This window comes from Vanessa atalanta, chromosome 2 (assembly GCF_905147765.1).
Source record: "Vanessa atalanta chromosome 2, ilVanAtal1.2, whole genome shotgun sequence".
NCBI classification, from domain to species: domain Eukaryota; kingdom Metazoa; phylum Arthropoda; class Insecta; order Lepidoptera; family Nymphalidae; genus Vanessa; species Vanessa atalanta.
In genome coordinates, this window is record NC_061872.1 from 12,210,310 (window position 1) to 12,228,099 (window position 17,790).

The 17,790-nt window shown below is 32.3% G+C and overlaps 1 protein-coding gene across 1 annotated transcript in view; it reads left to right on the top strand.

Annotated features, from left to right (window-relative positions):
• Positions 1–17,790, top strand: part of LOC125071788 (putative uncharacterized protein DDB_G0282133) — a 54,207-nt gene that overhangs the window by 1,132 nt on the left and 35,285 nt on the right. Inside the window, exon 2 of the mRNA XM_047682175.1 lies at positions 16,243–16,602. Within this exon, the coding sequence (XP_047538131.1) occupies positions 16,486–16,602 (117 nt within the window). The 5' untranslated portion in view covers positions 16,243–16,485. The remainder of the gene's footprint in view (positions 1–16,242; positions 16,603–17,790) is intronic.

A 17,790-nucleotide genomic window follows, 5' to 3' on the forward strand; every position in this document is an offset into this window, starting at 1 on the left:
AAGCGCTTACTTATTTGCTTAACTTTTTTTTTCTTTTATTGTGTACTGAAAGAAATCTGTTTAAGGAACAAGCATGTATCTTATGCTTAGTTCTCTTACGCTGTATTATTTTGTATCTATATTATATCTGGTACGTCAAATAATGTAACATAAAAAAAAAACATAAATAATTATATATATTCAGCATTGCTATTCAAGATGGGGAAAGTGAAGAATTCATGATGTAAAAAACGTTATTGTTCTTTTTTCGCTGACATTTTATCATTTCGTCCGAAACAAAACACATCAATTAAACACGTGCTCTCTAACGAACGCGTAAATAGTTTAATAGATATAATTGGCACTGACAAACGCCTGTTATGTATTTTATTATATTTTTTACGTCAAAAAATAAATAACCATCGTTAGTAGCTTCAGTCTTCACACGAGGATTACTGATTTACTGGATCGACTAAATAAATAAAATCGAAAGCGATTTGAACCGGCTAAAAGACTTGTTGCTTCAATTAGATTGAATCCACGCGCTAGTCAGTGTATTGGAACTCGTCAAAAAAAAATGCCATAATTCTGAGTCTTAATTTACCTGTGAGAAGTTCCAGTATTCACCTCCAGCCTCGTATCAAGCGGTCAATACGATATATAAAAATTGTAGCGACATTCGAATCACATGCTTGTAACCGTTTAATTGAACGTGATAAAAACTTATTCTTATAAATATCATGTCGATATGCTTCGAGTGAAATAATTTCGGAATCAATAATCGATGTCATTTCAAAATACGCAAGACGTTATAAATATTTATGAACAAAAAGCCACGCACTGATATCCTTCCATAAAAACAGAATCGAATCCCGGCAATTTCGAAACGAGAACATTTTGTCGACAAAAACACCGCACCCATAACAATAAATTAAAACGGAAAGTTAATTAGCATTCATTTTATTTGTCAAACATTCCACTTGGCCATAGGGCTTTGTGCAAACTTGTCTGGGTTGGCCACATTCGTCACTTATTCTAACGCCAAACAACAATACTTAGCATAACAGTGTTCAGGTTTGTGAGGTTTGAAGGGTGAGTGAATAAGCACACAAACTTATTAACCATTATACCCATAATGGTTGGTGGTGCAATAACAATATATGAAATGGTAAATATATCTTACAGTGTCCATGTATTTTCCACTTACCATCAGTACTATGTTGGTCGCCTATTTATCGTCTATAACCACTTGTAACAATAAAAAAAATCTTTGTCGACTGAACAAAATTTACTAAGTGTTGTGTAATTGGCCTTAATTGATTTTAAAACAAAATAACGAAAATCATCGAGCCTTTCTATGTTTCGAAATAATAAATATTATATGTAGTATAAAATAAAATTACGGAACATACTGGCTCATGTTAAAATCGATACACTTAAATGTCTTCAGACATTATAGCTCAGAATATGTGCACAATTTATGTTAAACAACTTTCAAAATTGCCTTATGGATAAAATTGGAATCTTTTTAATGATTTGCCAACACTTTTAATGTCACCTTACAAAGTCATCGTCTCCTAGTTTCGAAGATTTTTCTCGCAATTTTGCAAGAAACTCTCATTTTCCGAAATGTTCGGAAAGGAATGTGAGCAACTATCGAATGTCTTATCAAAATTCTTTGGCTTAAAAACGATTTTAAATAATCACTATAAACGTATTTTATTTTATTATGCACTATATCTGTATGATAAATAATAAAACACCTATTTCATTAAAAAAATCGGCTTCAGTGTTTATCTATCGTATCATTGAAAATGAAATTTATGAAGGTGAACCTTCAGATACCAAACAAATTGCATATCTATACATACTTTGTTTGCTAGGTGATAAGTCCGATAGAAATTTAGAGGTCAATGTGATAAGTGAAAATTAAAAATTTCATTCAGAAAGTAACATAATACCGTTACACGTTATAGACAAAATGTCATTCATTGAAAAGAAACGATACCAGTATTTGGAAAAACAAGTCGCCTCTCCGCTGTCCATTTAAACTTCAACAAATCAATTTACATATGTAACGCTTTTACAATAGAACAAGCGATCGAACAGAGAAGACTTACGGAATCTGTCGTGTGATTTATATCGGTTCACGGTCAGTATTGGACGGTATTAACCGGTTCGGAAGAGTCGGTTCGCGATACGAAAAAAGAACGCCCGTGGCCGTTGAATTTCGAGGCCGTAACCCAATTGGAGACCAGTCACAGGTACGTTTTGTAGTACACTTTCTCCGATGCGTGACGCGCTCAGACTTGGACATTTCACCAGAACACCTGTTTTGTGATGAGATTTAATGCAACATAAATGTGTGAAATATCGCAACTATTCAATCCGCAGTTTGTAATTTCTTTGATGAAAGTTTCGCTCAATGAGGTTGTTGTAGTAAATATAATGATATCCTCTTTCGTCCAAATTAGCGTGAACATTTCTTGTATAATTCGCTTAGTTTCTACTTAGACTGTTAAGTTAATGTTTATTGAACAAATGTATTGCGGTCAAAATAATAGTTAACGGACGCAGACGTTGATACTAATTAAGTATTCAAATATTATGTTTAATTATATATCTCAAAGTTTGAAACACTTCAAGTAGGTTTAACGATAATAGAAAACGATAATGTTGGCAGCATTGACCTCAAAATTGCAACTTGCTTCCAATTTCAATATTTTAATGTTTAAAAAAAAAGAAAGAAATAAAATGTAAACGTTAAATTACTCACGGTTTGCGAGAAACATTAAGATAATGACCAGCAATCATTGGAAGTGATAGCAGATACCCCGCAAGAAGTTGCCTGACAGGTTTAGAAATGGATGACCGCTTGAAAAAAAAAAGTTAAATAACACATAAATTGAAATTATTTCAAGTACCTTTGAGTAGAGAATCGTTACCGTTCGGAACATTGCCATTGATTTTATTCTACCGATAAGCGTTGCTGATTACAATAAACTCGGATATTATTCTATTTTCTCGTTATTAATTTCGACACGAGATACAATAAAGCTTAATAAACTACAAGTACTACAAATAGAGTAACTACAAGTATAAGGAGGCGTAACTATTATTCCGTGGTAAGCTACTCGAAAAAGGAACAGTGAGAATTTTTTTCGCCTTAAAACTAAAACGAAAATCACAATCTAAAAAAATACGGCAAATATTGACTGATGTTTGGAAAAAGATCCGTAAAGTGTTTGTTAATATTAAGATAGTATGAAATCATTATTTAAGAATAACATCTAGTTTAAGGATCATTTTGGAGATAATTCATGAAAAAACAATAACAGTCACGTCACGTATTGATCAATTTAAGTGTTCGCATAGAGATACAGTGAGACCATCAACGAAGTTACATTCTATGAGTCAGAATCATTAGTATGGAAATTGTTCATGTATTACATACTATTCTTCTTTATTTTTAAAGTTAATGTTATTTTTACCGCTCTTTGTATTCGAAAAGAGATTGCGTCATTTGTTTGATTTATAGCATTTAATTTTTGCTTAACTTAACTTCTATATCAGATCACTGCGTACTAGTTTTTTATAGTATAGTTAGGGACGGTGAATTGGGCCACATTGGAACATTAGCGCTGTAAGAAACACTATTAAACATTCCAAACTTCCCTACTACACCAACTCTTAAAGATGAGATGTAATGACCCTTGTGCTTGTATTTTTATTGACTTACTTACCTTTCGAACCGAAACACAATATTACTAAGTCAGTAAGAAGTAACTTGGCATTAGAAGAACATCATAATCTAACATTATTGCTATTATTATTACTAAATACCATAAAGTTAGGTGTTCATAGATCGCAAACAATGCCTTGAACCTTTTTCACACTAATACGTTATAAAGGAGTAAAACAGGATCGCAAATTATTGGTTGGAACCGGAAACATCTGGTCGTATTGTCTTCAATGTTTCTATAGACTGCCTGCCCCTATCGTCGTGTTATCTTTTCAGGAAACCCTAAAAACGTGTGATTATTCTCGACTACTTATCTTTTTAAAACACTACGTTGATAGTTAAGGAATTTCTTACAAATACTATTGAATTTAAAATAAAAATACGATAGTAGTGTTCATTGTTCACAAGTTTTGTGGTGTATGATCGCAACCACATCCGTCTTTCATTCTCATCATTCATAAAATCATAGAATCATTTTCTTTATTTTGTGATGCAACTATTTCACGATAGTAATTTATATGAAATGTGTTCTAAAAATTTTGTAAATGTAGGTATTTAGAGTTCTATCTGTTGTTGTTGTTCAATGTTGTTTACACCTTTAAAGACGTATCACTTTGTATGTTACCCAAGACAGATATTAATTTTAAGTGCTTAGTGATAAGTTGATGGTGTAACTTTTCCAATAAATAAATAAATAAATAAATCTGATATTATAATTGTTATTATAATGTACTATCATCCCGTTTACGAAGTCCTTTATATTTCTTGTAATTTCTACGTGCGCTGGTAATCGTTTACCAACATTAACCCATTTACTCCTAAAAAAATAAAAACATAAAGGATATTCCAGATAATACTAACACATACCGATATATTATTATAACCGTTTTAAATGTTAGAGCGAAAATGCATCTGTCACGTGTTCTAATAAAATGGCCGGCTTTTATTAATGCATCCTGTTGTGTATGCAAACTCAATTCACAATTGAATGTAGAACAATCCCTAGGTTTTGAATTTCAAACGGAAATATTTCATTCATTGCTAAATACAGCGGGTACTATTTCTTCACATCGTAATAAAACAATAGAAAATCAATTGTTTATAAACAAACTCGTGGAGCTTATTAATTATTCGTGCGGTTAGTTCTAGGTAAAGTTGTTGAACTGCTTACGTCTTTGTTCGATTAAGGTATGACTACTGCCGTGGTAAATAATAAGAAGGATTATATTCCAGTAAACAAAGCGCTATGTAAGTGCAAAAGGTCGTATGTGATAATTAAATCCTAATTAAAAACTGCAATTTTATTTTTAAAGTACGTGTTATAAGTAACGGTATGTTTTATATGAACAAACTAAAAAAAAGCATCATAGTACTCATTTGGTACTTAGTAATTTAGGCAGAAATATATAAACATGTATACGATAACTTTAAACTTATTGTGTAAAATTGTGCCTTTCAATGGTTTTAATCTATGTCTATACTATCTATAATAGTCTATACTAGTCTATACTATCTATAATAGTCTATACTAGTCTATACTATAGTATTATAAATGTGAAAGTAACTCTGTCTGTCTGTCTGTCGCTTTGTCACTGTAAAACCAATGAACTGAATTTAATGAAATTTGGTATGAAGCAAACTTGAATTCCATAGAAGGACATGGGCAATTTTTTTGCTTTCTCTCATTCTGACATCATTGATCGACATACGAAAGAAGAAGATGGATAATTGTTAAAACAAATCACCCCCTTAACGACATTCATAGCTTAAATCTATAAACGATAAAAAGGTGTGAAAGTATAATATGAATAATATAATATCTTGTCGGTCTCAACCGATGGAATTTGCATACATGTTGTCAAAAAAGAGGTCATGGGGGTACGTAACGCCCTCCTCAAACGCTGGCAAAGGAAGATAGTTCATTTTATAAAATGACAATTGAGAATGTCTTATTACAAGCCTAATTGAATAAAGTATACATTGATCTATTGATAGCAATGGAATGTCAAATATAAACTGAACCATTACAAAAATGCCAATATTTTTTACAAGCAAGTGTTCAAAAAGTATTCGACCCTCTGTTATGAATAGAAAATTGGGTTTACCAAACGACAAAATGTATTCACAGACCGTCGTTTAACAAATGAACAATGACTTTTTTTTTCTTCCAACCTTTTCATGTATTTCTATGCATTGAATTTCGTTCTTAATTTATCGCCATGTCATTAAACAAGTGGAATTTCCTACACGAATGCAAAGATAATTCGTAATGGTATGAACTAAAATAAAGTATGTTTTCGTTGTGTATATTTGCTCAGATGGTACATTGTGACGCGTGACGTTGGCGAAGACGTAAGGAATGCGATAGGAAAGTGGAATATACTAAAGTGCTTCATAATCAAAGTATTTGGTACGCGATAAGGAGCATTCCAATTTATTTATAAGCTCTTTTCTACTTTGCTTCTGTATAAAGCGTGCTTTGAACATAATTCCTTTCGTATACTATGGCCTTATCATTATTTGTATTATTAAACTATATATTTTTTAAAACAATTCTAAATTCCATCCACACCATCTCAATATCCAGAAGTCCACAACAGCGCGATTTTTTAAGCAATTTCTTCCACTCATAACCGCTCTCCCGAACCAACTATAGCTGCTTTTCCTTAGCGATTTCACAAGAAAAGAGCCTACTTATTCTTCATAGACCGATAACGTACCTGCAAGCCAGGGGGTGTTGCACATGTCTATGGGCTGTGGTAGCCCCTTTCCACCAGACGAGCCTCCTGCTCGTTTGTTGCTTACATTACAGAAAATAGTTTAAATAGATAATTTTATTGTATTCTCTCGCACTTGTACATCATCGCCATCATAGCATTGGTTGGCCTTCCTCTATATGATAATGGCTTAATGAATAATCACAATGAAAACAAAGTTACCTATATGTACATACATAAGCAACTAGATGAACGAGATATTATATAAACAATATACATAGATCTCATTCACAAATAGGCGCCCCTACATGTCACATTATCGGCGTTTTAATAAAATAAATTTAACAATATAATCTAATATGTTTTTTTTGCTGACTCCACTCTTAAGCGTCTCACGCACACTAAGACATCTTATAGGCACGAGTGTCACTCACACATGCAATGGACGCCGATAATAATTTAAAGTAGAGGGGCGCACCTTCGATTGTGAATAGATCTATAATTATAATTGGACACTGATTACAGATAGATAAATGCCCTACAATAATAGCTTCAATAGGCGCATTTGAGAAACAAATTCCTCGATCTGTAGATCCGTATCGGTTATAATAGATTGTAAAACGAATTTCCATTAGATAGTGGGTAGCAAGGTCGGAATCAGTTTTTTGTTGCTTATACGTATAGATTGAAAAGATTTTGAAATCCATTACTACTTATACTTACTTAGAATATGTAGGCTGTCTAGGTCATGAAATGATAAGTTTTCAAAAAAATATTAAACCATCCCTTACATCTACCTTGGTAACTAAGTTGTTATGACTTATTTACTCTAAAAACAGAACACCAAGGAAAGTAAAGTATTGTACACTAAGTGACTGCCTGGAAATGACCCACTGCTGAACTAAGCCCTCCAATCCATTGGTAAGTTAAGGTTTGGTGATAATTCCACCACGATTCTCGGTTTCAAATTTAGCAGAATTTGATTGAAATTAGACTCATGCAGGATTTATCACGATGATTACTTTCACCGCCGAGCACGAGACGAATTATAAAAAAATTTACACATGGAATTCAGTGTGCTTGCCAGGGTTGGAACCTGCTTTCATCGGTTAAGATGCACGCGTTCTCACTGAGTCAATACAAAGTTTTGCTGTAAAACAGTTTCATAAATTAACTATGTAAATAAATCGAAGGTTTACTTTTGTATTGTTACATATATGTTGCTTAAAAAACTCTTGTACCAAAATGTGTCGACATTTGGTATTAATTGGGTCAGCTAAAAGCCTTACTATTCACGGTCCAATCGATCACGATCTATGTTGGTTGAGAAACCGATCATTAAAACTATTCCACATTAGTTCACGAACTATATTCACTATGGATTAGTGTTGTCCCTTTAAGGCAAATAGTTTAAGAGTACTTCATAGACAAGGTTGTTGATATAGAAGAATAATAAATCAGTGAAGAAACGATTTTAGAATGGAATGTAATTTTAAATTGCCACTAAAATTCGGAAGACGGTAATAAAATCGATTTTTGTTTAGCAGTTCTTAATGGTTCTAGAATTTATTAAAACATTTCTAATAATGTTAATTTAAACGCCAAGATGCTTAAAAGTAATAAATTTTGATAACAAATGAAATTACTTTCTCCTCTATATTCGAAAATAAGTTTAAAGATATTACTGTGTATTTTATATAACGTAATTTGATTTTCGGATTAATATTATAATAACTTAGCGAACAATTTTATCTGATACTTAATTACTTTCAAAAATTACAGTGATTATCGAAAAAGTCGTATTAAAAACATTGAGTTCCAATTTCGAACTGCAAAACCTCGTCTAATTGTAATTTTTTTTTAAATTTCGGACTGAATGCTTTTTACCAAGACAAGAACTTAAGAAAAAAAAAAGTACAAACAAAACATAAGTAAGTGTTAATTTGAAACACACGACTTTTGCACTAATATTATCGACATTATGCTATTTCGTTTTTAATAGTAGCAACAAAACGTGCGAAGGCTTAGTCAGATTTGTAGCAATAGCGTTAAAACCTGTTTACCCGGTACATATGAAGTCGACTCCTTTATTGGCTTCGGAATAAGCCGAAAATAAATAATAAGTATATAACAGTCCTTGGCCTGCCCACCTCGCAACTGGATCACTAATCCAATTTTACTGTACCTGTCGGTCTTATTGAATGTATCGTTTTAACAATAAAATGAGAACGTTACTGTATTCTATTAATTTATATTATTTCAGTAATTTTAATACTAAAGTACTTTAAAATTTATGAAAGCATTTTATCGTATCGATCTAAGGATTTTTGATAATGCATAAGTTATTACAATTGAAGAAAGAACAAAGATAAACATATCATAGATTCACGTATTCCTTGCGATTTTCTAATTGCTCTGCTATATTGTACATTATTAACAATTCTTGATTGATAATAAATACATATTTGTTAATCATTATTTAACTAAACTACTCATACCCAATTACTTTCAAAGTTCAGATAACAGCTTCGTCGACGTTCACCATTTTTCGTGAAGCCATAGCTTATTTCACAGTTTATCAAAGCTCAAAGCTCTTGACCAATCGTATCGAGTCAATTCTTCTTATATTTAGAATAGGTAGTGGGTATGTACCACCCACTTACCTCAATTTCTACCGCCAAACAGCAATACTTAGTATTGTTGTGTTATATTTCGAAGCGTTCGAAAGCCAGTGTAACTACAGGCACAAGGGATATAACATCAAGGACAGCAGCCCACTGTTATTGTATTGAATAGTTAATACTTCATACAGCACCAATGTGTAGGCCGTGATGACCACTTAACATAAGTTAGCCCATTTCCCCGGCCGCCTATCAATTTTATAAAAGTAAAAACAAAAGATGAACACATGCTAATAAATAAACAAATATCATTTATTTCGATATTAAAATAATGTCCTTAAAAAGCAAACAAATTGTTACAAAATGTAAACTGTACGATTTAAAACGCAAAAGTAGGCTATACTGGTACAGACTACAGATTGAACAATCTGCCGATGTTCAGTCTGGGCTACTTCCTAGCTCGCTGGACACACTAACCGACTTCAAATCATTCAGTGAAATCAACGTGTTCGTACCTCAAATTTTTAATTTATAATTATAGAGCCAAATTAATTATGAAAATTTCCAATGGACGTCGCGTCTCACGGCATTTTGAAAATTACAAATTGTAGACAATCTCGCTACATGTGCTAATACGAATTCAAATTTGTAGGTATTACTAAGTTAGGCTACTGCAAGAATATAATTCAATTTTTAATTGGATAGGAAATAGAAAAAACCTAATTGTGACGAATTTGATAAAATTGAAAGCGTATATTATATTTTTATGGAATATGTTCAGATTGAACGACATGATGCCTTAACATATTACTGCATTATGAGAAAGGTTGGTGGACTAAATAATTTCTCGGCGCATCCGTTATCTGACACCGGGGCACCGGATACATTTGTGAGACTGAGTTTATAGAGAAGATAAACATTATGTAATAGAGTCAAAGATCTAGTTCGCTGGTTACGAATCTATATAAAGCATAACCAATGACAAATAAGCAAGCGATTAAAATATCGGCCGATCAAAAGTTTAAAGTGCTTAGAGACACTAAGCATTAGTAGACGATACACGAGACACGGATTGTACGGCACGCGCAGATGACGTACCCAGAGCATAACAATCAAAACAAATATTTGGTTAATCGTCCACGTGCCATGCAATTAAGTTTTACGTCAGTGTTACCAAAGTCGTGTATGGGTGACGTAATTATAATTTTATCCGTTTGCTCAATTTTATGAAACGTTTTATGGAATTGCAACCAAATATGGAGTTAAACTGAAATTGCTTCATCTTTAAAAGGTTAAGTAGTCGCTTTTGTTTTGTTATTCGTTTTTTTTTAATAACGTAGGTAATTGTTTCAATCTCGCTAGAGATGTTACAAATGTTTTGTTTTTTGTAATAGAAATCAGACGTTGCATAACTTCAAAGTATGGGTCTCAGAATACCGTGCGAACTATTTAATTTACATTGCGTTATAAGCATGTAACGTTCCAAGCATCAATGGCTTAGCCACGTCTTGAAAAACTACGCAACGGGTTAAATGGCTTAAGAATTTATAATGTTACCTAGAACCAGTTTGTGAAGAGTTGACAAAAAAAGAAGGAAATCCTTTAGTTTAAATTATTTCGAATAGTAATTTTAAAGAAGAAATATTTAACGTTTGTTTAAATATTTTTATATTCATATTGTGCTGAAATCCGAAATGTTAAAGCAGTGTGAAGTTATTTTTATTGCTAACCGTACAGTGGTTACCATAAACAAGTACAACGCATGACCTGTTTCTACTAGTATGGATATCCGGTTGGCTTATAAGTAAGGATAATGGGCGCATTGCATTGCTGAATAGGAAAGGTCCGGCTACGGTGTTACTAACCTAACGTTATTGAAATAAATATTTCCAGTAATAAAGTAATAGATAATTACGGAGAAAGAAAAAGAAATGCTCACTCTCTATAGAAATTTCTTTCTAGAAAATCTAAATCAATATGAGGAACATCGAGGAGGATTTTTGTTTCTTTTCAAAACTGTTATGCTGATGAAATATTGTCATAATTACCAAGAAGGGTATAATACATAAAAATAGAAAAGACGTATCAGATTTTATTACATTTTTATTTTGTATATTTAAGTGTCTCAGTTATTGATTTTATGGTACAAATAGATTTTAGAATCTTGAATAAGGAGACACGTGGCAATTGTTAATCTCTTTTTCATTATTTATTTAATTTATGAGTCCTCAACAAAAGACGAATTCTTAAAACGAATCAATAATAGTTTTACAATATAAGTGCTCCTTCAATCCTAGAAGACCACAGCATGCACCACTTATAAATATTTAAAAACAGTTACGATAATGTGAAAAAATGATCAACGGTAAAAAATCCAATTAAAATGAGATACTTAAATATTAAATTTTTAGTACTGATTTAGCTACTTTTTTAGATTAAAAGTTTAACGAGACACTTTTTGAATTTGGACAAGCTATATCGATGAATATCAATGTTGGTTTTATTCCTAGAGAGTGTGTTATATCGTCCACAGTCTTGGAACAGCAACGTTATGTCCTAAGTTATTGAGTTTATATATATTGCATTATACAACATTATTAATATAACATATATAAATGTGTCCTTCATATTGAATCCTAAAATATATCCTCGTCATGTTCAAGGTGTCACTCCAATAAATGTAAATAGTAGTATGAATAATTTAAATTTTTGTCCATTCGTACTTACGAATTGAATTGACACTTTATCGTGTTGTGCCCAATATCAATAAACGTTGAGTAACAAACACGTAGTACTAAAATAATTTAGTGGCTAGGTTTTTTGATATAATTTTAATGAATAAAATTTCAAAAGTACCATATTAGCTCACACCAAAAATCTAACTTCTGGTATTGCGATAAAAATATCACATTTCTCTTTTCCTGTTGATAAAGATAACCATTTATCTTGAGAGCTCTAGTATTCGTATTGAATGTAACCGAAACAAATGTTTATAAAATGGAACATAAATAACGTTCTTATTTTTCTCAATTAAACCAGAAAAGTAGACATCTCATCAGACACTTAAAGGTTCATTATAAAAAATATCCATAGCTTTTGTTAAATTATATAACAGCATATCTTGCTTGGTTCAAAAAGGTTTAATAAAATGTATGGAATGTAACAGTCATCACAGGTAGACGGACCAGTATCGAACTGGTTTTCACTGGGAGTCTTTTCTTTTGCTGTACCTATAATATATATTTTTAATTAAAGTTTAATTGTTTTTCATTTCTTCGTAAAATCAAAAATCTTTGACATTTAAACAATGTTAATACTAACAATTATAATAATAAAAATACGCACAAAAAATCCACATTTTTAATAACATTCGTTAAATGTTACGAAGTTAAATGTACGATCAATAGAATTATATCGTTACGGATCTATTCAAACTATAATAAACCACTTAGAGCTGTATTTTAAATTAAATAAGTTTTAGAGGTTGGACTTTATAGAGGCTAAATCGTGACCCGACCATTTAAATAATCAAGGCGGTCAAACAATATGGCATATTGTAATACCGAAATTTTGTTAACAAGCTTATGACACATTCAAGGATATTGTTGACCTCAAGCCGTACAGAGATATGTGACCTATAAAAATACTTGAACTATCAAAAACGTACTCAACTAGGGTCGCCAAAGTTGTTACAGAAAACTCAAATCTATATTGGAAAGCTTCAAACTATGCTTAGACCACAATTAGTAAAGAATCGTGACCTAAGTATTTAAGACTTCATTGTACGATTGAAGCAACAACTAAAGAATTACAATCACATTTAAGTGTCATGACCAATTTATATCCGTGTTTCGGACATTAAAAGATTGAAAATCAGGCAAACACGTCTTCATATTTTAGTTTTTCAAGACAAAAAACTTAGCAAAAACACGAGTGGCCCACTCTTATCGCACTTGTCGATCAACAACAATATTTTAATATCCTTTGCAATTTTTTTCATCTTGGCGACGATCTCTATCTATGACCACCCACGTTTTATTGGCATTGTTAAGGACGTAGACCGTCCTTTTAATTATAGTACAGTAGGGCCCGAGAGTAAATCACGGCATTGTTGAACTGAATCATAAGTAAGTACCTTTACGTAGTAAGCCTTTTATAAACACCCAATATAAGTAAAAAAAAAAAAATCAGTTTTGCCAACCATATGATAAGTGTTAGTGTAACCATACAGTAAGAGTTACAATATTTTTTTTAAACTTCGAAAACGTCATAATTTGAACCGAAACCAACCTGTTTAATAAAAGCAATTAATGTTTATGGACAAAAATAAGATACTGCGGAAGCGTGGATTTTTTTGCTTCGCACCTGATCTTAGAATTTTGGTCATTGAACCTCTATCTTTATATCTTTAGAATTAAAGATACTTCGAAATGAAACAAAATCAAATTATAGCACCACGTTTAATAATGGTTTTATGAGTCTTTTGTTATGTTCAACTTGCATTTAATGACTGTTTCTTAAAAGGATTATACTGGTCTTATCAGTGCTGACGTGGTTTTATTTTTAGCGAGTACATGACTGTTATATGCTCAGAAATATTGTGTGCATTTTATATTTAAGTAACAGCATTCTTAGCAGCAAAATAGTTTTACTTGGTAGCTAATCATTTCGTGATATAAGATATTTTATTCTCAATCTTTCAATGTCAGATAAACTGATAAACTTTAATGAGATAATTATTGTGTATTATTGGAAAAGCAATTTTGAATATGTCAGCTGTTAACTACGCAAAGTGGGATTAACATTGAATAGTAAAGCCGCTGATAACTAGAATTTTCAATTTATTTAATACATTTACACAAACCGTTAGTATAAATTTCTTTCACACGTTTGCGTGTTTAATCGTCATTAATTGAGGACGGTGCGTGCTGTTCCAACTGATCAGTTACGCTTTTTAGTATAAGGGGACGATCACGCCACTATGGACCTACAGCTTCACGCCTAACATCATTATTTGTAGGTAACGTAAAACGTCGCATGGTTTTCTGCACTGCAATTTCTTGACATATTTTCTTGGTGCTAACGTAATATAACTCCATCTACTTGTTCGAAAGTAGATGTAAATTAATATCCTGTCCACGTAATCGAAATCATTGAAACATACCGGACAGTCGGTCAATGTGTTTCACGCATAAGGTGCAACGTTTCCTGTGCCCGCTCTGCCTTGTAATCACTAATCATAGATTCAGAATGTTCGCGTGTCAAATCGCTTTTCCTGAAAGAAAAGTGGGATATTATCATATTTATATAAACCACTCGTCGTGAAACATTTAGTTACGTGTTTATCCATTGGACAGGTCGTACTTCGGTCTCACCGCTTAGTCCTAATAGTTCGCTATTTAAGCAGTAAACGATAAATCATATTACATTGATATTCAAGAAAGATCAAAAAATAATTGAGGGACATCGTTCAATGTTATAATGTAAGCATATTAAATCTTCTAAATGATTACGATGACTCATACCATTTCACTAATAAACAGTAATTGGTATTAATAAACAACACTATCTCACTAAGTAGTTAGTAAATCATTGTTATTTAAGCCTTTTACGACAAGGCCCGACTTTAATTACTCAATTGTTGCAATTGCACATTTTCTCATGTGTTACGCACTATTTTCCTTTGTAATTCGAAGGACGCAGTATTATAATTTACAATAGTACATTTTGTATTAATTTATGAAGTAACATTTTATTTTTATAAGATATAAATTTACATCAGGAACCTTTTCTTTCAAAAAATAAATGTTTTATATTTGTAATATTGTGATCTTATTTATTGAATATTGCTAAGCTATTGATACTAAGTGTAATCGTTGCAATTTCGATTGTGAGTTTTCAAATCAACCTCCATAAGGTCCACATTTACTCCTATAAATGAATATTTAAATAACTGAGTCACAATGTAATCCGCGACATCACACCTCTTGAGAAAGTAAATTTGCATTTATGGTAAATTTAACTTAATAAGGTAACACATTACGGTAAATGTGAACATGGAGTTGATTTCGCTATTATCTTATGGTTATATTAGTTTATGTAAAGTGTACTGCATTGAAACGTTACCTAACCAAGCCTCTATATAAATGAAGCTAGATTTAATAGTTAGATATTGTATTACGATTCCTTACAATATTTTTGTTCGTCATCTGAGGAATGATTTAAATTTTTGATTAAACGAATATATTATTATAGATTAAAAGATTTACCATATCAGAAAGTAAAAATTTTGACTGTAAATTTGAAGTCCCTTAAAGTATATTCTAAGTGTTGTAGAATAAGAATGTTCCAAAACATTAGATCATGAGTTAATTTTAGAAAAAAAAAATGGCCTAGTTTCTATAGTTATCATTTATTTTTCATCAGTATTTTTTTTATGGCATTGGTTGGCGGACGAGCATATGGGTCACCTGGTGTTAAGTGTACACCACCGCCCATAGACAAAGGCGCTGTAAGAAATATTAACCATTCCTTACATCACCTATGCGCCATCAACCTTGGGAACTAAGATGTTATGTCCCTTGAGCCTGTGATTACACTGGCTCACTCACCTTTCTAACCGGAACACAACAATACAGTGTACTGTTATTTGGCGGTAGAATATCTGATGAGTGAGTAGTACCTACCCAGACGGGCTTGCACAAAGCCCTACCACCAAGTATGAGGAAACCCAATGACACCAAGAACTATTGTTTCAATTATCGTATCTATAACAAACTATATAGTTTATAAATCGCATAAGCAATCTAAAATAGTAAATTGCACACATTATCGCTATCGCTCATCTATCAACGCTTAATGTATTCGATCCGTCTATCAGAATGTCGATCGGCTTATCTAAATTGCTAAGTCCTTGATGCATTTCAACACTTTCGACGCCATTTTCGAACGTGATCACAACCACACAACTGTAGGCGTTTGTATTTACAACAACAGACCACTTAAATACTTGTTAGTACATTTCCGTGTCAAAAGAGAAAGATGTCTATTGTAAGATGTATAAGCTACCGTTAACATAAATGTTCAAACAAAACATTAGTTAATAATTCATTAATCGTATAAGGAATCCATTCGCTTTCTACCTAGTCGATTCACTTAAGAATAATTGATTTCTTCGTTTCAGGGTAATCGAGTCATTGGAAATTCCGAAACGACTTTGACAACGCAAGAAAATTTCCACAGCTGACTTTGAAAATCTGACGCTCTGTCACTTGTGCTGAAGTTTGCCATTATTAGCGAAAAGTCTGGAGTAAAGCTGATGAGATCTAGTGACTGACACTTGTGTGATGTGCCGGCAACACCACATGGAAGTGCAGTTGGAGGTTACTTGATCTCAAAGTGTCCAAGACCTGGTTGAGACTGAAGAATGAAGTTCTCAACGGGGTCTAGCTCCAGCAGTCTCGCCAGCGACTCGCTGTCGAGGAAATCGACTCTATGCATCTACACCGAAGTAGATGCCACGATGCCACCGCCCTGTGAAAGAGTGAGTTTATTTAATTTTTTTTTAGTCATAAATCATCATTTATCGTAAGCGGAACTAATAACTACAGATGAAATCTTAACTACATACGCATTCGTGAGATTTGTCCAAGTCAAGTGACATGAACGTAAAAATTTATATCCTGTTACAACTTGTCCTAATGTAGATCACGCAACAAAAACTGGTCAAGATTGTTACATAATTCATAATAGAAGTATGGGTGATCAATTTTAATTGTTAACGGAAACGGTAGTAATACAAATCATAAATTAGTAGACGTCATACGTATTTGTCTACAAATGTGTTTTTTGCAAATGAGAATATTAACATAGGATGCGTACTATTATAAGGTAAAAGGTCAGATACTTCTGGGCTATGCTTGATTGACGATATCACAAAAGCTAATCGAAAACACACACACACACATTGATAAAGCACCACAAATTGTATTTCGTAATTAAGAGAAGCATTGTTGTAGGAGATAAAAACAGTAATCTTCATTACAACGATTTAAGCAGCTGAACGATTCGCTTTCGATTTTCCTTCGCGTACACCACAATTACTTTCAATTTCATACGATAATAACAATATTGTATTTACTGAAACAATGCAAAAAGCCGAGCGTCCGGGTTGGAGAGTTCAGGCATTCGAGAGAAAGTTATATGTCATCTGCCACTTCGGACAGTTGCATTGCAACACCACGAATATTTATATTATAATCTTATCCATTACCCGCAATCAACTTTAAAGATGCAACAAGCACAGTCACTTGTGCCGAATACGCAACTAAAGCTTTAACAACGCCACATGTTATAACTTGTTTCATTTCAAAAAATTCCAAGTAAATATCAAATAAATCTCTACTTTTGGTTACTTTCTGATCTAAAATTTGATAATTTAATTTTGTATATACCTAATGGAAGTAAGTACAATGTTGCATGATAATAGTGGTAAAAGATTAATAAATATTGTATAACATGATAATTGTTACCACTAACACTATCAAATAATATTACTTGGTTAAGAATTCACACGTTACGTCGCATTCAACTTTTTCTAACGTATCGTGCCAAAACACTAAAAACATACTAAGTAGTAAGGTTAATATTGGACTTGCCATATATTTAACATATTTATGACATTAGTTCTGCTACTGGGTTTGTTATCTGTCGTAAAAAGATCTGATTGTGA